Source organism: Labrus bergylta, chromosome 13 (assembly GCF_963930695.1).
Source record: "Labrus bergylta chromosome 13, fLabBer1.1, whole genome shotgun sequence".
In the NCBI taxonomy this organism is placed as follows: domain Eukaryota; kingdom Metazoa; phylum Chordata; class Actinopteri; order Labriformes; family Labridae; genus Labrus; species Labrus bergylta.
In genome coordinates, this window is record NC_089207.1 from 21,564,920 (window position 1) to 21,585,931 (window position 21,012).

Here is a 21,012-nt window from a genome sequence, read left to right on the forward strand (position 1 = left end):
TACTAATAATATACAGATTAAGATGCAGTGAGCATGCTATACTAGTTTACAGATAATATAAAGAATATGGACATAATATGAACATACGTATGCAACTTGATTTTTAAATGATAAAAGTGTACTTTACTTACACACAATGTCCTTGGTCATTACAGGGTGTGAGGGCTCACTCGGCTCACCAAATCCAGCCTTGTTCTCTGCAGTGACTCTAAACTCATACTCAACTCCCTCTGTCAGGCCTTGCACCTTAAAGCGCAGGTCAGGGACTGACCTCTTAGAGGCTCTCACCCATCTCATTCCTCTTCTCTCTTTCCTTTCTACACAATATCCTCTGATGTCACTTCCTCCATCTCGTACTGGTCTCCTCCATGAAATGGTGATAGCATTTCTACTGATGTTATCAATTTCTGGAACTGAGGGTGGACCTGGTGGGCCTAGGGAAACACAATGTATATATATACATTATTTAAACCTTTGACTCTTGTATTCATGGTATTCATGCTTTGATATTTTGCCTTTGTCATGTAGTTTTTTGATTATCCACATCTTCATTATTTACATTTCATTTTATATCATGCAATAATTTTTAAACGTAAACCATATAAACTTACCGAAACTGTCAACCATTTTGACTGGACCAGACTGGCTTGAGTCTCCAGTGCCATACTGGTTCACAGCACATACTCTAAAAATATACTCGTTGCCCTTAATCAGCTTGTGTGCTACATGTCTGCAGTCCATGACATTTTCAGCTAGCTTGGTCCACTGCAGGCGGCTGGTTTCTCTTTTCTCAAGTATGTAGGACTTGATAGTGCAGCCTCCATCCTCGTCTGGTGGAAGCCAGGTCAGAGTACACTTCTCAGCTGAGATGTTACTGGCTTCAATAGGGCCTGGAGGTCCAGGCACGTCTAGAACCTTCACCTTCACATGTTCTTCCTTGATGCCGAAAGGGTTGCTGGCAGTTATGGTGTACTCTCCTGTGTTCTTTCGGCTTGCATACTTGATAGCCAGACTGGAAGAGGTAGGGGTGCTAGTGATGGTGACAATGTCAGAGGTCTTGAACTCGCGGCCTCCCTTTGACCAGACAGCAGTGGGGGGAGGTTTGCCAATAATCTTGGAGGCTGTGACCACGATGGTATCTCCTGCCCTGACTGATACACCTTCCTTCATGTCTGGGTCAATAGTTATGGTTGGGGGCTCTGTATAAGGGATATAAATAAGTGATTTAGTGATTGTCTACAAGATCTTAAGTTAAAGTTATAACAACAAGACTTTTAAGACATTGCATTATAAAAACTTTGATACAAATATATAATAGGTCCATGTTCACGTAAACGTTTTAATTGCCAAATTCCCCAATTTAGTTTGGTGCTCAGCTTACCGTACTCATCCTTGCAAGTCAAAAGCTCGGTAGACTCAGAAGGAACACTTATAGCCCCTGCAGAGTTCTTTGCTCTGATCCTGAACTGATACTGAGCTCCATCTGTCAGGTCAGTGACGGTGAAGGCACATCCTTGGATGTTGACATGATTGGCCTTCATCCAGGCCTTTCCTCCAGTCTCCAGCTTCTCCACCATGTAACCAGTCAGCTTATGGCCACCATCGTATTTGGGAGCGGTCCAGATCAGAGTGACTGTGGTCCTGGTGACGCTAATCACCTCAGGCTTGCCAGGAGGATCTAAGAGAACACACAATAAGTGTGTTAAAAGCATTTTAGTATTTTAATCAAACTTCAGAGATGTCATAAGATTTTTTTTCTCACAATAGAAAAAAACATTCAAAATGCCGTTTACTAACCAATAGGATCCAGGGCGACCACAGCCTCAGTGACCTTGCTTGCCTTTCCTAGGCCAGCCACGTTCATGGCCATTACCCTGAATTCATACTCGAGTCCCTCAATCAGGCCAGTGACTCTGACCTCCTTCACTCTCAAAGGAGTCTTACTGGCTCGTTTCCACATTAAACTGTTTCTCTCCTTGAACTCCACATGATATCCTAGAGAGCACAAACCAGTTATGATCATTGCTGTTTACTATTTGATAGGTACTCACGCTGAACTAAAAACTGTTTTCCATTATAGTCTGTTACCAGTTATCGGGGAGCCACCAGAGTCCCTTGGATCCGCCCAGGTCAAGATTGCTGACTCGTGGCGGATGCTCATTATTTCTGGAGGAGCAGGAGCCTCAGGCACATCTAGAGAAAAAAGAAAAGGAGGAATGGGAAGAATTAGTATTCTTATAGAAACAAGACAAACATTGGAATGCCACAAACAACGGTCAAGACACTTCCAGTTATATTGGATAAAAGTAGATATTTTTTGTTAAGATCTTGAGTTAGAATACATTTAAAATCAGTAATATTCAAACTTCTGCAAATGTGGGCTGATCATTATAATGGTGAAACACAAACTGAAAAAGCTAGAATGAAGTTATATTAGGCCAAAATGTAATGAACTTTGAATTTTTTTCATTCAACTTGAAATACCACTTTGAAGTGTGATACTCACTGAATGGATGCTGGGCGACGACTGGGTCAGACCTAAGATACTCTCCAACTCCGTACTTGTTCTCAGCAAACACTCTGAAGATATACTCTATCCCATCATGGAGCCGGATCACTCTCATGGTGGTCTTCTGGATGGCTGAAGCCACTGTGGCCCACTTGTTGTCAGTTGTCCTTCTCTTCTCTACAATATAGTTAGACACCTCAGCTCCGCCATCGTCTTTAGGCGGTCCCCATTCCAGGGTGATGCCATCGGCGGTTATTTCGTCAAACTTAATGGGTCCAGTGCAGATACCGGGTTTGCCGACTACCTTAAGCTGGATCTTGCAGTCCTTAGAGCCTGCGCTGTTTTTGACGTTGATTGTGTAGGTGTCTGCGTCTCCTCTCTGGCAGTCTCTGATTAGCAGAGTGCTGATGCCCTGAGATGCCTCCACACACATCCGGCCAGTATCTCCCAGCATCACGTCACCTTTCTTCCAGGTTGCAGTGGGGTAGGGTACTCCGATGAGGGGGATGTTGACACGCGTGGTGCTGCCCTCCTTCACTACTTGGCAACCATCGTGCAGATTGCTCAGGTTGCAGTCAGGCTTCACTGAAACCCAAAGAATGTTTTGAACTCAAAAACAGTTAGGAAACAGACATTTGATGTTCTATATTAACAAGAAATATTAATATTTAGCATGATGGCTGAGTCAGGTTGATAACTCACCAAACTGATCTTTGGCAACAGCTGTGAGTTCGGTGGGTGGTCCCTCTCCGGACTCGTTGAGCGCTTTGACTCTGAATAAGTACTCCTTGCCCTGGGCAAGCTCGCTGATGGTATGTGAATTGGTCTTTCCTTTCATGATCTGTTTCCACTTCTCCTCACCTTCACTTTGCTCCAAGATATAAGCTGTCACGTGGCTTCCGCCATCACTGATGGGTTTCTTCCAGCCCACAGTGATGGAGTCCTTTGTGGTCTTCTGAGCTTTGAAGTCCGTCACTGGACCAGGTTGCTCTGAAGGGGCAAGACAGATGATCAAAGACTTAATTTGTTGTTCAAAAAAACAAGCTGACAGGGTTATAGGACTCCAGACAACTTCCTTTGTCTCAAATGTGAATAAAACAAATATGAGACTTCCAGGTCCACTTCCAGTTCTCTACCTCTAATGATCTAAAACTGGTTTATTAGAGGTTCCCCATAATATCTGAGGGAAAATCAGGGATTCAGCCTTCGCTAAATATTTTCCTAAGCTGCACGGCACACAGCCTTTAAATATCAGGGAAGCTAACCCAATCAAGACTTTTAAGAAGATCAAAACGTATTTCTGCAGCATGGCCTTCAGCTTCCATGAATTCAAAGACCATTATACTGCTTCACATTTTGCAAATGTTGCACTAACAACAAAGCTCATTCTTTTCATTATTGAAACACATTTGTTTTATTTCACTGAGAATTTAAATTTTTCCCTATTTCAAATATTCTAATTGATGATGACTTGCATGTACCTGAGGCGCGGACGCTGCCGGCGGTCTCACAGCCCTCTCCGATGCCGTATGCATTTTCAGCCAGCACTCTGAAGCAGTAAGCCTGTCCCCCTTCTAGGTTGAGGATCCTGAAAGAGGTCTTGGGGCACTCGGCAGACACACAGGTCCAGGCCTTCCTCTCAGCCAGACGTTTCTCTACAACGTAGCTCTTCACTGGGCTGCCGCCATCGATCAGAGGGGCGTCCCATGTGATGCAGGCATGGCTTCTGGAAGTCTCCTTCACAATCAGGTTCACAGGTGGTCCAGGAGAATCTGAGAGAAGGAGAGAGTAGGAACAGGAAAGTCCATTGTAGACCTTTTTAGTAGATTCAGATAATGAGTTTTTATATCATGTTTTACAATATCTTGCATCTGTTCAGGTTCAGCAGATCCAGTGATGGACTACACTTACCATGAACTTTGACAACGATGGTGTAGCTCTTTGAGCCGCTGCCATTCTCCAGAGACAGGACATATTTGCCTGCGTCATATCTGTTAACATTCTCGATCATCAGTAGGGTGTCCCACTCGGACGTCTTGATCAGCAAATTCTGCCTGTCTTTCAGGTTAGCGTCCACTTTGGTCCACGTCACCTTTGGCGCTGGACGTCCTCTCAGTGGGACATAGATCCTCATAGTGACGCCAGCTCTAAGAACCAACGCTTTTCTCAGATCAGCATCCAGCTCGGCTTCAGGGGCAACTGAAGGACACAAAAAATTGTTTATTAATCTTAGTTTTCTGATCCTTTGCGTTCTTTATTCCATTTATGTCAGAACTGTAGGATTACGTTACAGCCTTGACAGTTAAACATTTGACTGAAGTAATTTAACAACTTCACCATCTAAGAAACATTTAAACTAATATAAGAAAAAAAAGTAAACATGTTTTAAAACACCAGAATTCTTAACAATTATTCATTAATGAACAGCAAAAAAAACAAAACACATGTCCTGTTGCTGACCAGAAAATACGACCTGTGGACTGAACATCATCCATTCAGAGATTTGAAAATTCAGATTCAATGGCTTCGTGCTTGGAGGTTATTTATTAAAATAAATTGGTGGAACATACTCAAGATATCCTTGGCCATGTGGTTTCCAGGGATCTCACTAGGCTCACTGAAGCCGATTCTGTTAACGGCGGAGACTCTGAACTGGTACTCTGTCTGATCCATTAGGCTGGTCACTAAGAATTTGGTGGCTTGGAGCTTCTTTGGGATGTTGCACTTTGTCCAGTTCTCTCCATCCACTCGCTTACTCTCCACCAGGTAGCCGATGATCTCACAGCCACCATCGTATGCTGGTTTGGTCCAGCTCAGGCTGATGGAGCTCTTGGTGGAGTCCACTACCTTGGGGAAGGCAGGAGGGGCAGGAGGATCTGGAGGGTGATAGGGTCACATTAGTTAGAGAATAATCACAGAGTTTGTGATTAAGGGGTTTTTAAAGCATTTACTCACAGACAGGGTCAACAGCCAGAGCAGCATTGGAGGCGTCGCTGGGTTTGCCTAGACCGGCTTTGTTAATGGCAATAACTCTGAACTCATACTCTGAGCCCTCAGTCAACTGAATGGCCTTGATTGATCTGTCAATGACTGGGCGTCGGTTGACCTTGGCCCAAGCCAGCTCGGTGGCCTCACGTTTCTCAACCATGTAGCCCAGGATGGGAGCCTTGCCATCGTTGGCAGGGGCCTTCCAGCTCACTGTCATGGAGTTCTGGGTGATGTTTGTGATGACGGGGGGTTCACTTGGTCCAGGAACATCTGAAGAAAGGGATCATCAGTGTTGGAGTGGACAGGTGGTTTCATAAAACAAACATGTGTCAGTATAGTATGGAGAACATTCAGAGTTATTGTAACAGGCCGGTCAATGAATATTGCATCGACTAGAGATTGTAAATTTGGAAATGCTTATGTTAGAATGTCTGATAATACCAGAGGAAAACAGTAGTCATTAAGATGTTTATCAAACCATATAAGTTGTTGAATCCCCCCCCACAAAAAAAAATACATAACTTTTTTGGCTAAATTAATTTTGCTGTATTTTACCAGAAGGCATATATCTAAGGTTTGTCTTCTGACTACACCCAAAAGCACAAACTGATTTGATTGGATGAGCCAATGGCATGGTTCTATATCTTCTTAAATGGACTACTGTAAAGCATCACCATGAAATAAGACACAAATAATTTGTTCCTACAGGATGTTTGACATAGTTTGAAGAGTACTTAAACTATGTTGAAATGAACTTGAGATGCTGATGTTTCACGGTTTGGTTTACATGTCTGAACATACCATAAGGATTCTTGACCATAACAGGGTCAGTCATGATGATGTCTCCCACACCATACTGGTTCTCAGCACTGACTCTGAACTGGTACTCGTGTCCTTCAATGAGTTTCTCTACTGAGCAATCTGTGACGTGTCCATGGATGTTAGCTGTGACCAGCGCCCAGTTAGCCCTGCTGGTCTCTCGCTTCTCAATAATGTAGTTGGTGATCTCAGAGCCGCCATCTGCAAGCGGGGGCTCCCAGCGCACCTTTACGCGGTCTGCAAAGACCTTTGCAATTTTCACTGAAGCTGGGGGGCCTGGTTTGTCTGCATGGAGGAAAGAGGAGGATTGGCTTTCGATTTGTTTTTAGGCAATAAGACCACCAACAAATCATCTTTAAATCCAACTTACCGAGCACCTTGACCTTGATGGTAGCATACTTGCTGCCGTTGATGTTCTCAGCTGTGATGCAGTAGTCTCCAGATTCCTTTCTGGTGACGGAGAAAAGATCCAGCAGGTGGACATGTTTCTTCTGGGCCATCTTCATCCCCTCAACGAGTACCAGAGGAACACCATCTCTCTTCCAGCTCACTTTGGGCAGCGGCTTTCCCCACACCTCAGCATCAAGGGAGACGTTCTCTCCGGCTTTCACCACGATCAGGTTCTTCATTTCAAGACCAAGCTCCACACGAGGAGGAACTGCACAAATGAAGAAGGGAAAACAATAATTGATATTTCACAATCATTTAATCTGTCAGTGTTAGTTCTCTGGCTCTGTAGAGATGTACCGTTCTCTGCAATAACAGGGATGGGGTCAGACAACTCGGAGGGCTGGCTCTGGTTGATAGCAGTCTTGGCGATGACTCTAAACTGGTATTGCTGGAATTCCTCCAAGCCGGTTACCACATAGTTCTCCGTCTGGATGTTCATGCAGTTGGCATTACAGCGTGTCCACTTCTCCTCTGGAAACTTTGTGTACTCCATGTAGTAGCCAATTAGCTTACTGCCACCGTCATGCTTAGGACGAGACCAGACCAATGAGACAGTGCTCTTGGTCACATCCATGGGCTCAGGTTTACCTGGAGGATCTGTATGTTAAGAAACAGAGAATTTTGAGCTAAGCAAACATCTCTGAACAATGAGAAAGAATGAGGTTGCCTGTAAACTAACTTTCCTATTGCACAATATGACTACAAACTAAACATATGAATAAAGGCTGCACAAGATAACTAGTACATCATTGAGTCAGTCATAGGACATAATCGTACCGACAGCAGTCCTGGCGGTGATAAAGTCGGTCTGTTTGCAGGGTTTGCCCTGTCCAGCCAGGTTGAGAGCTGACACCCTAAAGGTGTACTCCAGGCCATCGATCAGGCCAGTACAGGTGTACTGGGTAGATTTGACCACAGTCTCGTTGGCTTTTACCCACAGGAGACTATTCCTCTCCTTCTTCTCAATGCAGAATCCAGTAATGGGAGTGCCGCCGTCACTGCTGGGACGCTCCCATGACAAGATGGCTGATTCCTTACTGACCTTGTTGATCTGCAGGTTCCTTGGCTCGCTGGGGGGGTCTTCGGACAAAAGAAAACAGTTAGAGCATGTTGTCCAATCTTTAATTCTGTTAAGCGGTTTCTGTTAAACATTGTTGCTAAAACTTACCAAATGGATATCTGGCAATCATCTTTTCAGAGTAGATGGGCTGAGAGATGCCAAACCTGTTCTCAGCACGAACCCGGAAGCAGTACTCTTTACCAGGAGTAAGTTTGGTAATTCTGAAGCTGGTTTTGGTGCATGAAGTGGATACAGGGACCCAGTCACCCTGGCTGACATCACACTTCTCAACAATATAGTTGGTGATGTTGCTGCCACCATCCTCCTGTGGGGAGTTCCAGAGCAGAGTGCAGGCATCGATTTCCTGTTCAGTGATCTCCATAGGGGCTTCAGGGGGTCCAGGGATGTCTGTAGAGATGCAGAATATGTATACATGAGATTTTGGAGCCTAATTAATGAGCTGTTATTCATCATTGAGTATTATTTGCATCATTTAGAAACTTTGCTCAGACTAACCCATGACTGTAACCCTGAGGATCTGGTTGATTTTGGCAGAGCTGTTCTCGGCCGAAAGGCTGTAGTAACCACTGTCCTTTCTTGTAACGTTCTTGATTATAAGGGTGCATGTTGTAAGAGTCTTAACCACAGACAGGCGGTCAGAGGTCAGCACATCCTCATTGCCCTGCCTCCACTTGCAGAAGGGAGCAGGTTTACCGGCCACAATGGCCTCAACCACCATCTTGGATCCAGCTCTAACAGTCACAATGTCGGGCATGATGACCTTGGCAGGCACTGGGAGGAAAACAAAAACAAAAAGTTACTTGAGAGATAAATTAGATGACTTCAACAAATATTTAAATTGTCTCCACTGTGTAATGCAAGTCTGCAGTATATTTATAAGCTGGTCTACTCACTGAGCTGCTCTTTGACCTCAAACACCCCTTCAGCCTCTCGGGCCAGGCTGACTCCCACTGAGTTTCTGGCCGCCACTCTGAACTTGTACTTCTTTCCTTCATTCAGACCAACCACCACTATGGTCAGGTCTTTGACCACAGAATAGGGAGTCCATTTGTCCTCGGGTGAGCCCTCCTCCTGGTAGTCCACCACATAGCCATTGATCTTGGCCCCTCCATCTCGGAGTGGCTTCAGCCAGCCCAGTGTGGCACTGTTCTTTGTGATCTCCAAGACATCCATCTTCTTGGGAGGGTCTGGCTCACCTGAATTATACACACAGCAGGTTATAGGAAGAATTCAAAGGTAAAAACAACAGAGACAACGGAACAAAGTCTTTGGGGGACACTCACTGATGGGGTCAACAGCCAGGTAGGACTTGGGCGAGTCCTGAGGAACTCCGATTCCATATTTGTTGCAGGCCACAACTCTGAAGTAGTACTCGATGCCAGGTGTCATTGTGGTCACCTTGAAGCTGGTCTTCCTGAGGTCCTCTATGCACTTGCTCCAAGTCTTCCTGTCCACCTCACGTTTCTCCACAATGTAGCTGGTAATTGGGCTACCGCCGTCGTTATCTGGTGGCAACCAGGACAGCATGGCCGATGTCTTGGTGACATCGGTTGCATACAGGCCGCCAACAGGACCAGGAGTATCTGCAGAGTATGAATCACTTTTAACAAACAGTTTCCTTAACAATGAAAACTGTTGTAAAAATTTACAGTCAAGATTTTATCATTCTTATTTTGTTTCTCACCTAGGACTTTGACTCGGACGAACACAGCTTTCTCTCCAGATGAGTTTGACAGAGTCAGTGAGTATTGCCCAGAATCCTCTCTGGTGCTCTCAGGGATGACCAAGAAGGACATGCTGTCAACCTGGTCCACATGACCACGGCGGATCAAGTTTTCCACTCCCACACGTTTCCATGTAACTTTGGGGGCAGGTCTTCCTCTGATCACAGCGAAAAGCCTGATTGGACAACCAGCCCTGACAGCCAGTCCTTTCCTCAGACTGGCATCCAGCTCGATCTCTGGAGCCTCTGTTGCCATAGAAACACAGTGGTTCATCAGTTTTGTTCAAATTTATCATGTTGTGTATTGTATTGTTTACACAATATGTTGTTGCTTTAGTAACTACTAACTCTTACCCAGGATCTCCTTGGGTGAGACTGCTTCCTTCAAGTATGCGTGGCGTCCCCAGCCAACCTGGTTCTTGGCTGACACCTTGAAATCATACTCTAGCTTCTCATCCAACTGACCGATGGTGAACTCTGTGAGCACCAATGGGCCATGTGTGTCAATCCTCTTCCAGCCCACTGTGGGATTTTCAGGGTCTGCCTCGCTCTTGAGCCTGATGTCCAGGCTGTAGCCGATGATGGGGGCACCGCCATCATACACAGGTTTAGACCAAGACAGGGTGATGGAAGTCTTGGTGCTGTCACCAACCTTCAGGCCTGCAGGGGGACCAGGAGGCTCTGCAGGTAGAAACAGTATCCATGTTTAATCAAATCAGTGACACAGCAGAAGTCTCAGACATCTTTAGCTTCCTGTAGTAGAAGACAAGTGAGTAAATGTTAGACGTAAACTGAACTGTGAAAAGAAAGTTCACACCCACCGATTGGATCTTTAGCTGCAACAGGTCTGCAGGCTTTGCTTGGCTCTCCCAGGCCGACTTCATTTTCAGCCTTCACCCTGAACTGGTACTCGTGGTTGGGAATCAGGTTGGTGACTTTCATGCGTCTCTCAGATATGGGGCTCTTGTTGCAGGGCACCCAGCGCACCGCCCTCTTCTCTTTCCGCTCCAGAATGTAGCCAGTAATGGACTTTCCTCCGTCGTTCTCAGGAGGAGCCCAGACAACTGTCATCTCATCTTTACTAACCTGCATCACAAAAATATGTATGAATAACAAAGAAACTTGAGTGTCTGATGAATTCGTTTTTAGAATGTTAGAAAAGACTGAGGTGTTTGTCATGTGAGTCAATATCAAGAAAATCTGTGGGACTCTTACCTTGGTGACCTCAGGGGCCTCAGGGGGTCCAGGTTTATTGAACTGGGTCTTCACAGTGACAGGCTTGCTCTCCATTGCGGGGCCAGTTCCCATCTTGTTCTCAGCCCTAACTCTGAAGATGTACTCATTGCTTTCCACCAGACGGATAACATTGCAGTATGGTGTGACCACTGAGGCGGAGTATGTGGACCAGACCATCCTCCTAGTCTCACATTTCTCGAGGATGTAGCTGTCCACTTCACAACCTCCATCATCCTCTGGAGCATCCCATACCACTCTGCACTTGTCAGCTCCAATGCCAGTTATCCTGAGGTTTCTCACAGGACCGGGGACATCCAGGACATTAATGGTGGCATAGGCAGTAAAGGTGCCAGCCGAGTTGGTGGCTGTGATGATAAACTTTCCAGTGTCAGTGCGCTTGGACTTAGTCAAAAGGAACTTAGAGTAGTCTGGGCCAGTCTCATAGCTGATCCTTGGGTTGTCTCCAACAGCCTTGTCTTTTGTCCATTTGACTTCAGGTTGAGGCTTTCCTCTCAGTCCAGCCTCCATTCTGACTGACTCTCCAGCCTTTACTGTCAGAGTTCCTGCCAACTTCAAGTCAATTACAGGCTTCTGGATCTCCTCCTTCACCAGGATATCAGCAAGTTTCACCCAGTCACTCTCACCTCCTTCATTGACGGTCTGCACCCTGGGGAACAAATTTAAATATATTTTTAAAAGTAATTTAAACTACATTGGGCAAACAAACAACCTGCAAAACACAGATATGACCTGTTTAGATAAGAACACAGTAACCTACCTAAAGGTGTACGTCTGGTTCTCTTGGCACTTGTCAGCCAGGAAGAAGGTGTCAGTAAGAGTACCAGCGTTGAGTTTCTTCCACTCCTCAGCATCTTTGGCTTTGAACTCCAGGTTGTATGAGATGTTGGGGCTGCCACCATCATAGTCAGGCTTCCTCCACCTTAGATACACATGGTTCTTACCAACGTCAGTGGCTCTGAATTTCTCAGGCTCACCGGGCTTCTCAATGGGGTCGATGGCGAGTAGAGGAGTTTTGGTCTCCACAGAGATTCCTGGTCCCATCTTGTTCACAGCACATACCCTAAACAGGTACTCGTGGCCATCCATTAGCTTGGCCTTGATCTTGCGATTGGTGCAATTTGAGGAGATCATAGACCACATGCTAATGCTTGGCTCACGGCATTCTACAATGTAGTTGGTGATCTCAGATCCACCGTTATCCGTAGGAGCCTCCCAGTTTATCATGCATGAATCCCTTGTTGCATAGGTTGTGTGCAGGTTCTGGCAGTGGCTAGGCCTGTCCAGCACATTGACTGTAATGGTGCAAGAAGCCTCACCACCTTCATTTGAAACTTTCAGAACATATTTTCCATGGTCAGCTCTAGTGGCCTCCTTGATCCTCAGGTGTGCCACAGGCAGGTTCTGAATCATGGTGACACGCTTGCTGTTTTCCAGAACCAACTCTTCCTTTGACCAAATGACTTCAGGGTCAGGACGGGCCTTGATGTACCCAATGATGTTAATGTTGTGTCCAACACGCACAGTGAGTCGCTCACGGCAGGTGGCATCCATCTCAATCTCTGGAGGGATAAGAATGTCCTGAGCAGTGATGGAGTCTGGGATTTCTCTCGGCTCCCCATCCCCAATCATGTTGGAGGCAAAGACACGGAATTTGTAGGTCACACCCTCTTCCAGACCCTTCACACTGTAGGCACACTGCTTAACAAAATCATCCAGGTTCACTTTTTTCCATTCTTCTGTATCTGCCTTTTTCATTTCCACAGTGTAGCCAAGTATTGGGCTTCCTCCATCTTTTGAGGGTTTGGTCCACACCAAGTCAGCAGTTGTCTTGCTGTAATCTTTAACTCTGGGGTTGACAGGGGGACGGGGGACAGTGATGGGCCTGCAGGGCTTGCAGAGGTCAGAGGTGGGAGAGGGGCCACTGAAGCCAGCGATATTCTCAGCAAACACTCTGAACTCATATTCATTACCCTCAAATAGACCCAGGACTCTGTACCTAAGATCCTTGCAGGGTGTTTTGTTGACACGGATCCATTTTCCTCCTTTATGTCTACGCTCAATGATGTAGCCAGTGATCTGGCTGCCACCATCTGTCAGTGGCATGGTCCAGCCAACAGTGACAGCATCTTCTGAGATGTCAGAGGGTTGTGGCTTTCCAGGTGCACTTGGTGGCATGAAGGAGTGCTCTGCAACTGTAGGCTTGCTCTCCAGAGGAGCACCAGTGCCCATCTTGTTCTTAGCACGGATGCGAACAACATACTCGACTCCCTTCTGCAGGCGTGTGATGTTGAGCTGTGTGGCTAGGCTGCTAGAGCTAACACCTCCCCATGTCTCCTTGTTTGACTCTCTCTTCTCAATGATGTAGTTTGTTACAGGACTACCGCCATCATCCTTGGGAGGACGCCATTCAATCATCATTGAGTCTGGTGAGACCTCCAGGATGTTGACAGGCCCGATAGGAGCAGCGGGAACATCAAGGACAGTGACAGACAAGCCCACTGTCTTGGTTCCAGCAGGGTTCGACACAGTGAGCAGGTAGGTGCCAGTGTGGTTTCTGGTGCACTCATTAATGCTGAGCACGGAGGAGAAGTTGTCAGTGTCGATCTTGGTGTTACCCTTGCTCACGATCTCCTCTCCTTCAACGGTCCACTTGGCAGTTGGAACAGGAATTCCCCTCATGATAGCTGGCAGCCTAATGGTGGTGCCAGCCTTAACAATGATGCCTTCAATGAGCTTAGCGTCCACTTCCAGAATGGGAGGCACTGTGGACATGCAAACAGAGGTTAACCTATGCAAACACACTGTATATATTCATAAAAACACTGAAATAATAAAACTGGCAAATGTGTTTACCTATTAAAGCTTTACCAGCTACATCTACAATGATGATGCTACAACAGTAACTGTTTAATAACTCAACATAACATCTGCCATTTGTCCTATATCTCACCCAGTTTCTCCTGGCAGAGGATAGGTACAGTGGTGTCAGGTCTGCTGAGGCCAATAGCGTTCTCAGCCCTCACTCTGAAGCGGTAAGTCTTTCCTTCCTCCAGGCCAGTCACATGACTTTCAGGGATGCTTACAGTCTTCCACTCGTCCCACTCCTTTTCTCCCTCTTCTTGATACTCTACAAGAAAGCCTGTGATCTCACTTCCTCCATTGCGGTCAGGCCAGTTCCAGACCAACCACACCTCAGTCTTGTCCACATCATCATGGTGCAGGTCTTTGGGAGGGCCAGGAGGGACTGAAGGAATATAAAAAAGGAGAAACAAAGGTTTGACAGACTGAGCTTGAACGTTCATAACATCCTTCATCCCTAAGGATAATGACTAATGATAGGTCTGATACTTACACAGTGGGTTCATTGCCTTGATGGCCTTTGGCGTCTCAACGTATTCACTGCGGCCATACTGGTTCTCAGCAGCCACTCTGAACGAGTAGGATGTGCCCTCCATCAGGTGCTTCAGCATCATGCTTCGTTTCTTGGATGTTGAGCAGACGGGGACCCACTGAGTAGATGCCGTGTCTTTCTTCTCCACCACAAAGTTAGTGATGCGGGCTCCTCCGTTGTCTTCCGGGTCCTTCCAGGACAGGTAGGCAGAGTCACTCCTGATGTCAGACACCCGGAGGTGCTGGATGGGACCAGGTTTGTCTGGAGAAAACACATGAGGAACAGAACCAAACTGTTGAGCTTGCCCCTTTATTAATGAAAAATACATACATAAATGTCTCATCACGGATACTTTGCTAAATTAATTCCCCACCAAAGATCAGCACAGTGCAGGTGGCAGTCTTGGATCCAGCTGGGTTCTCCACAGTGAGGGTGTAGTCTCCACAGTCACCACGGTTACAGAACCTAATCTCCAGCTTGGTACTAGTCTGGTTGGTATCAATGTCAGTACTAGTGGGTACATCTGCATCGTTCTTCTTCCAGGTGACAGTGGGGAATGGGACGCCAATGATGGTGGCAATCAGAGGGATGTGAGTGCCTGCCATGGCCTTCACCTCTCGGGTCATTCCTGCATCGAGAATCAGATCTGGGGGCTCTGAGAGGGAGGGAGATACATAGATGAATTACTGGTCATTCACTCCATAATACCTCATTTGATGTAAAAGCAATTCTCAAATCAGAGACAGTGGTTTAAAAAATTATTAACCACTGAAGTGACATCTCACCCAGTCTGTCCTGCACTTTGATTGGCTCTTGAAGGTTAGTTGGGTCAGACTCTCCGGCAGCATTGACGGCCATGACTCTGAAGCGGTACAGAGCACCATCTTCCAGGTTGATCACCTTAAACTTAGTCTCCTGGCAGGAGTCTGGTGTCTGGTTCACCTGAGGACAGCATGAGGACAAGAGTTCAATATTCACTTTCACTTCTACACAACAAGAGAACTGTTGAAGAAGATATCATGCTAACTGAGGAACCATCCGACCTTGCTCCACTCCTCCTCTCCGGATTTCTGGAACTCCAGTAGGTATCCAAAGATCTTTCCTCTGCCGGCGTCGGTGGGCGGCTGCCAGGACAGAGTGACTGACTCCTTGGAGAAGTCGATGGCCTGGAGGTTAACCGGTGGACCGGGTTTCACTGTTGGAAAGAACAGAGGATCATTATTTGGGTTGAGAGGAAAAAGTGAATAAATTGAATAGATTGCTGTTATAAAATGTGAAACTTACCAATTGGGTCTTTGGCAAAGACGGGTTTGGATGGTGGGCTCGGGTCTCCGGCTCCCACCACGTTCTCAGCACTGACTCTGAACTCGTACTCGCAGCCTTGCAGCAGGTCCATCACCCAGTACTCCACCTTTGGATAGATTCTCTCTGTGTTGCAGCGAACCCACCTGGAAGCAGAAACAGCTCATCTGTTAGCCACTGAGGAACATGTTCATGCCTTAGTGTTTGTATGTGTTCCGATTTTCTAGCCATGTTTTCTTGGTACTGAGACTGAATAAGCTCATTGACGGGAAAAAAATACAGATTTCTTGTTTTTGTTATTGTTTAAGGGTTATTATGCCGTTACTTAGAGAAAAGACGGTGGATAGAGTCAGAAATTGGGCAAAGATAGATTTGGGAATGACATGCAGGAAAGGAGATACAGGTCGAAATTGAATCGGGGCTTCCCACCTGGATGAGCAGGGCCTCCATACATGGGGTGTGTGCACTAACCACTAGGCTACAAGTGGCTAATTTATAAAAAATCTAGTAAACAATACAACTGTTCAATTCAGTTCAGTTGTGTATTAAAGGATACAAATCCTCCATGTTTGAACTACATTTAAAATTTTGCCTTACTATGACATAAAGGGCATGATTTCACAGTAAAACAAAACGTTCAAAATTTTAAAATATAAATAAATAACTGAATAAAGAATACACTGCAGGGTTAAGATTCAACAGATAGAACTGACGTCTACAGGTGTTTCTCCTGCTGTGTGTATTGTGTACCTGTTGGCCATGGTCTCCTTCCTCTCCACGATGTAGCCTGAGATTGGCTTTCCTCCGTCAGCGGGAGGCTCCCAGCTGATGAGGGTGGAGTCGTGATAGACCTCCTTCACTGTGGGCTGTTTAGGAGCGTCGGGCACCTCTGTGATAGAAACACACAAACAGAAACCCTGCGATCAGACACTGTGGCAGGATCTATACCACCTGTAACTGTTGGTTTCACAGCTCATCACTGTACACAAGTCTGAGACCGCTGAGTGTGTGTGTGTCTGTTAGGACTCACTGAAGATGTCTCTGGCCCTGGTCTCTCCAGACAGCAAAGGGTCACTGATACCATAGATGTTCTGTGCCATGATCCTGATGATATACTCACGACCCTCGATCAGTTTCGGTACCTTAAATAAGAGACAGTAGGGGGCGTGTGTGAGTACTTATTGGATGATCATTAAAAACTAAAGCATGGCCACACTAACTGACGTTGAATATGTCAGAGAGTTCACACAGGAAGACATAAATCATTGCATAAGACATTCCAGAGTCCGTGCTCTGCTCACCCTGCAGGTGGTCCTGGTGCAGGACTCGGTGACGGGCATCCACAGGTCTCTGTTGGTGTCTCTCTTCTCGATGATGTAGTTGGAAACGGCGCAGCCTCCGTCATCCAGAGGAGGGTTCCACGAGATCACCATGTAGTTCCTGTAGACCTCGTTGAAGACAACGGGGCCCTCTGGAGGCTGAGGACGGTCTGACAGAAGAAAGGATTCACACAGGTGACTCAACATGTTGAATATTAGCATCCCCCTTTAAAATTCTCATTGTGTTTTTAACATCTGCAGAACGTAATAACAAACATCTCCCAGAGGACTTAACTCTGGTCTATGTGTGCGTTCCACAAGATAAGTTACCTTTCAAAATGTCTGTAAATACTTTTTCAACGTTTAAAAGTTAAAGATTTTACACTGCCTATAACCTGCCTCGTGTTCAGGGTATAAATCTGTGATTGGAGCAGCAACTCACCGACCACGGTGATGGTGCAGATTCCGGTTCTTGTTCCGGCAGAGTTCTCCACGCTGACGCAGTAGCGCCCGCTGTGCTCTCTCTTGGCCTTGCTGATGTTGAGGCTGAGGTGTCGGGCGGTGCTGTGGAGGCTGATCTCCTCGTCAGCCTTCAGCTCCTCATCGTTCTTTGTCCAGGCGACAGCTGGGGCCGGTTTACCACTGAAGCGTCCAGACAGTGTGCAGGCATCTCCCACCTTCACCATCATCTTGTCCCTGAAGTCCAGGTCCAGAGTGGGCGGTTCTGAGGCGGAACATCAAAGAAAGCTCTCACCATTTTATACTTTTTATTTAATATCTGTGTTTGGCGCATCGTAAAGTACGGAAGCCCTCGGTGGACATACATCCATGCAGTCAATCTTATCATAATAACGGGTATATTTCAGATGTTTCCTCGAGATCTTCTTTATCTTTTTATCTCTCGATAGAAAAACTTGTTTACACCCGGGAGATAGATACGTGGAGATCTTGACAAAAACAACAACTATTTACTCGATCGTTAAGGACTCTGGTTGTTTTATATCTACAAACTGTATATTTTATCTCTAATATTTTGCATGCTCATATCGTTGTGTGCGGTCACTCACCGAGCTCGTCCTTGCACTGCACAGGTTTGGTGGCGAAGGACGGTTTGCCCTGCCCCACCTGGTTGACGGCCGAGACTCTGAACTCATGACTCGAGCCATCCTTGAGACCCGTCAGAGTGAACTTCCTGTCCATCAGCTTGTCCTCTCCGCCCACACGTGTGAAGCTGTCCCGTCCGATCATACGGGACTCGAGGATGTACGCGGTCACTTCTGCGCCGCCGTCATACTTTGGCGCTCTCCAGGCAACGGAGATGGAGTCTTTGGTGATGGCGGTGATGATCAAGTCCTCTGGACGCTCCGGGACGGCTGGTCGAGACACAAAGTGACATTTACAACAAGAGCTTCACCTCTAACCAGCCAGTGTCTTAATATTAGTCACTCCATTTTATTTTTAGCATTTTAACTAATTTTAAAGAAAGATCTTAAAATTCCTCCAGATTCACAAAAACTACAAACATGGAGGGAAAGAGCAGAGACATCATGTACCGACACATAAACAAATGAAACCTGAGTGACACTCACAGATGGGGTCCTTGATGAGAACCATCTTGTCAGTCTCGATGAACGGTCCCATGCCGATGATGTTCTCGGCGGCGATTCTGAAGAAATAGCCCTTCCCGTCGAGGAGTCCCTGCACCACGGCGTTGTTCCTTGTCACTGTGTAGGACACAGAGGTCCAACCCATGCGGTCCGATTCTCTCTTCTCGATGATGTAGTTGGTGATGGCCGAGCCGCCGTCGTCCTCGGGGGAGTACCAGGTCAGCTTGCACGAGTCGTTGGTCAAGTTCTCGCCGGCGAAGGGAAGACCGACTGGTCCGGGAACATCTGGAGGGAGCATACAGGAAGTCAGAGCTTGTTGAAAAAGGTTTTCAAGAAATGTGAGATTAAATATTGACATTTTCACTACTACTGCTTTTCCCTTTAAACCCGAGAACACTGTAGAAAGAAATCCTGTAAGATACATGATATAATAATAATATGTCATTTATAAAGCGCCTTTCAAGAGACCCAAGGACGCGGCCATTCTGGTCCTGCTGACTCACCGAGGACCTCAACAATGACAGCCTTCTTCCTCTCTCCTCCCTCGTTCTTGGCGCTCAGGGTGTAGATGCCCTGGTGTTGGCGTCTGCAATTTTTGATAACCAGAGAGTTGGAGATTCCTGTTGTCTCCACCACGGCCTCTTTGGGCACCTCGGCGTCGTCACGGCACCAGGTGATCGCAGGGGCGGGTTTACCGGAGACGTAGGCGATGATGCGGATGGTTGCACCGGCGTGGACCACGATCTTCTCTTTCACCGAGGCGTCCAGGTCCATCTCAGGAGGGACTACACGAGAAGGTACATATTTGTTTTTAATAAGTGTTCTTTAATAAATTACTTAAAAGCGGAGTCAGATCGGAGTCTTACTTGTTCTGTCTTTAGTTTCGATCAGCTCAGCAACGTGTCCTGGTTCTCCGACTCCGGCCACGTTCACAGCTCGGACTCTGAAGCGGTACAGACCGCCTTCCTTCAGACCAGGAACAACAAACTTGGTTCCTCTGACCTCTGTGTCCTTGGCCTGGAAAGAGAAGAGAGGAAAATCAAAACTGGGATACTTGTATTAAATCGTAAATCTCTAAAGGAGGAGTTTAAACTCTGAAGCTGCAAAGAAGAAAGAGAAAGATGAAATGTTTGAATCTTGTTCTAGGAGAAACTAAACATCCGGAGCTCTGAGAGACTCCTCTGATCTCGTGCTCTCACCTTCTCCCAGCCTTCGTCAGCCTCGGGCTCCTTCTCCTCCTCCTCCTCAGTTCCGATCATCAGCTGCTTCCTCTGTGCCTTCTTCTCCTCCTCCTCCTTGTTCACCTCCTTAAACTCCACAATGTAGCCTGTCACCTTCGACCCTCCGTCCAACAGAGGAGGGATCCATTCGAGCTCTACCGTCGACTTCGTCCAGTCTGTGACCTTCGGTGTGGGCGGGCTGGGAGGCTCTGCATGAATAACACAGCGTTTAATTATTTTATAAACTTTTTGTTTTTTTAACTGAACAAGAAAATGGTTACAGAAGAAATAAGACAAACTAAGACAAGACGTCCTCTAACTCGGTGTAAAGATCTCTCTCTTACTGAGGGGATCTCTGCAGATTACGGGGTCGGATGGCGGGCTGGGCAGTCCAGCACCAGCTGCGTTCACTGCGCTGACCCTGAAGTGGTACGTGGCGCCTTCCAGCAGCCCTGTGACATCCCAGTTGTTGCCGATTGGCAGCGCTCGGATTGGGTCTCGGGTGATGCGGGCCCAGCGCTTGGCGGTTGTCTCCTTCTTCTCCACGATGTAGCCGGTGATGGAGGAGCCACCGTCGTACTTTGCCTCGTCCCAGTTGACGGTCATGGACTCCAGACAGACGTCAGTCACGGTCGGTTTCTCACATTGACCGGGGACGGCTGCAAGAGGACGCACAGTCAGCAACAATCAATACATCAATGAGGACGGCACCACAACATCACTGTAACGATTATTAGTGTAATTAATCACTCCAGCAGCTGAGGGAGTCGGGTAGGAAGGTAACATGGAGCTCTACAGGTGTTGTATTAAACATGAAACATCCCATAATACCACCAATAACAACAACAAGACTGTTCAGAATAGCAACATTAGAAGAAGCTGAAATCTATCCAGTGACTGACAATTCAAAGAAAGTCTCTTTAAGGATCATGACGCCGCCCGGTTTCAAGGCAGGTGGTCTGATGTGAACTTACTGAAGAGGTTTCTGGCCTTCTCGGGCTCGCTGACGATCCCAGGGCCGACCCCAAACTTGTTCTGGGCCATGACTCTGAATTCGTACTCGTGGTTCTCCGTCAGACGGGTCACCACGTAGGCGCACTCCTTGGGGTCGTTGGAGACGTGGACCCAGGACTTCCTGTTGTCCTCGCGCTTCTCCACCACGTAGTTAGTGATCTTTGAACCGCCGTCGTCTTTGGCCGGGTTCCAGGCCAAACCGATCCTATCCGCAAACACCTCGGTGAGCTTGATTGGTCCAACAGGGGGGCCGGGGGGTCCTGCAGGGAGGGGGGAAGGTGAGTCACATTATACAATTTATACAAGCATCAACTGATAATCAAACCTGTGGT

At 46.8% G+C, this 21,012-nt stretch overlaps 1 protein-coding gene across 1 annotated transcript in view; it reads right to left on the bottom strand.

Moving 5' to 3' along the window:
- The window catches only part of LOC109985180 (titin-like), a 200,169-nt gene that overhangs the window by 45,172 nt on the left and 133,985 nt on the right, over positions 1-21,012 (bottom strand). The window contains exons 174-214 of the mRNA XM_065962524.1: positions 20,641-20,940; positions 20,011-20,325; positions 19,646-19,875; positions 19,313-19,463; positions 18,950-19,231; positions 18,429-18,731; positions 17,907-18,212; positions 17,282-17,563; positions 16,822-17,009; positions 16,551-16,662; positions 16,271-16,409; positions 15,503-15,666; positions 15,262-15,413; positions 15,004-15,160; positions 14,592-14,873; positions 14,180-14,479; positions 13,778-14,071; positions 11,585-13,589; positions 10,786-11,473; positions 10,392-10,656; positions 9,925-10,251; positions 9,532-9,816; positions 9,131-9,430; positions 8,741-9,043; positions 8,343-8,618; positions 7,935-8,234; positions 7,544-7,846; positions 7,064-7,363; positions 6,687-6,974; positions 6,299-6,601; positions 5,465-5,767; positions 5,080-5,385; positions 4,421-4,708; positions 3,991-4,281; positions 3,212-3,499; positions 2,507-3,094; positions 2,089-2,193; positions 1,798-1,995; positions 1,382-1,678; positions 612-1,199; positions 132-434 (exon numbers count right to left, since the gene is read on the bottom strand). Of these exons, the coding sequence (XP_065818596.1) occupies positions 132-434; positions 612-1,199; positions 1,382-1,678; positions 1,798-1,995; positions 2,089-2,193; positions 2,507-3,094; positions 3,212-3,499; positions 3,991-4,281; positions 4,421-4,708; positions 5,080-5,385; positions 5,465-5,767; positions 6,299-6,601; positions 6,687-6,974; positions 7,064-7,363; positions 7,544-7,846; positions 7,935-8,234; positions 8,343-8,618; positions 8,741-9,043; positions 9,131-9,430; positions 9,532-9,816; positions 9,925-10,251; positions 10,392-10,656; positions 10,786-11,473; positions 11,585-13,589; positions 13,778-14,071; positions 14,180-14,479; positions 14,592-14,873; positions 15,004-15,160; positions 15,262-15,413; positions 15,503-15,666; positions 16,271-16,409; positions 16,551-16,662; positions 16,822-17,009; positions 17,282-17,563; positions 17,907-18,212; positions 18,429-18,731; positions 18,950-19,231; positions 19,313-19,463; positions 19,646-19,875; positions 20,011-20,325; positions 20,641-20,940 (13,455 nt within the window). The remainder of the gene's footprint in view (positions 1-131; positions 435-611; positions 1,200-1,381; positions 1,679-1,797; positions 1,996-2,088; positions 2,194-2,506; positions 3,095-3,211; positions 3,500-3,990; positions 4,282-4,420; positions 4,709-5,079; positions 5,386-5,464; positions 5,768-6,298; positions 6,602-6,686; positions 6,975-7,063; positions 7,364-7,543; positions 7,847-7,934; positions 8,235-8,342; positions 8,619-8,740; positions 9,044-9,130; positions 9,431-9,531; positions 9,817-9,924; positions 10,252-10,391; positions 10,657-10,785; positions 11,474-11,584; positions 13,590-13,777; positions 14,072-14,179; positions 14,480-14,591; positions 14,874-15,003; positions 15,161-15,261; positions 15,414-15,502; positions 15,667-16,270; positions 16,410-16,550; positions 16,663-16,821; positions 17,010-17,281; positions 17,564-17,906; positions 18,213-18,428; positions 18,732-18,949; positions 19,232-19,312; positions 19,464-19,645; positions 19,876-20,010; positions 20,326-20,640; positions 20,941-21,012) is intronic.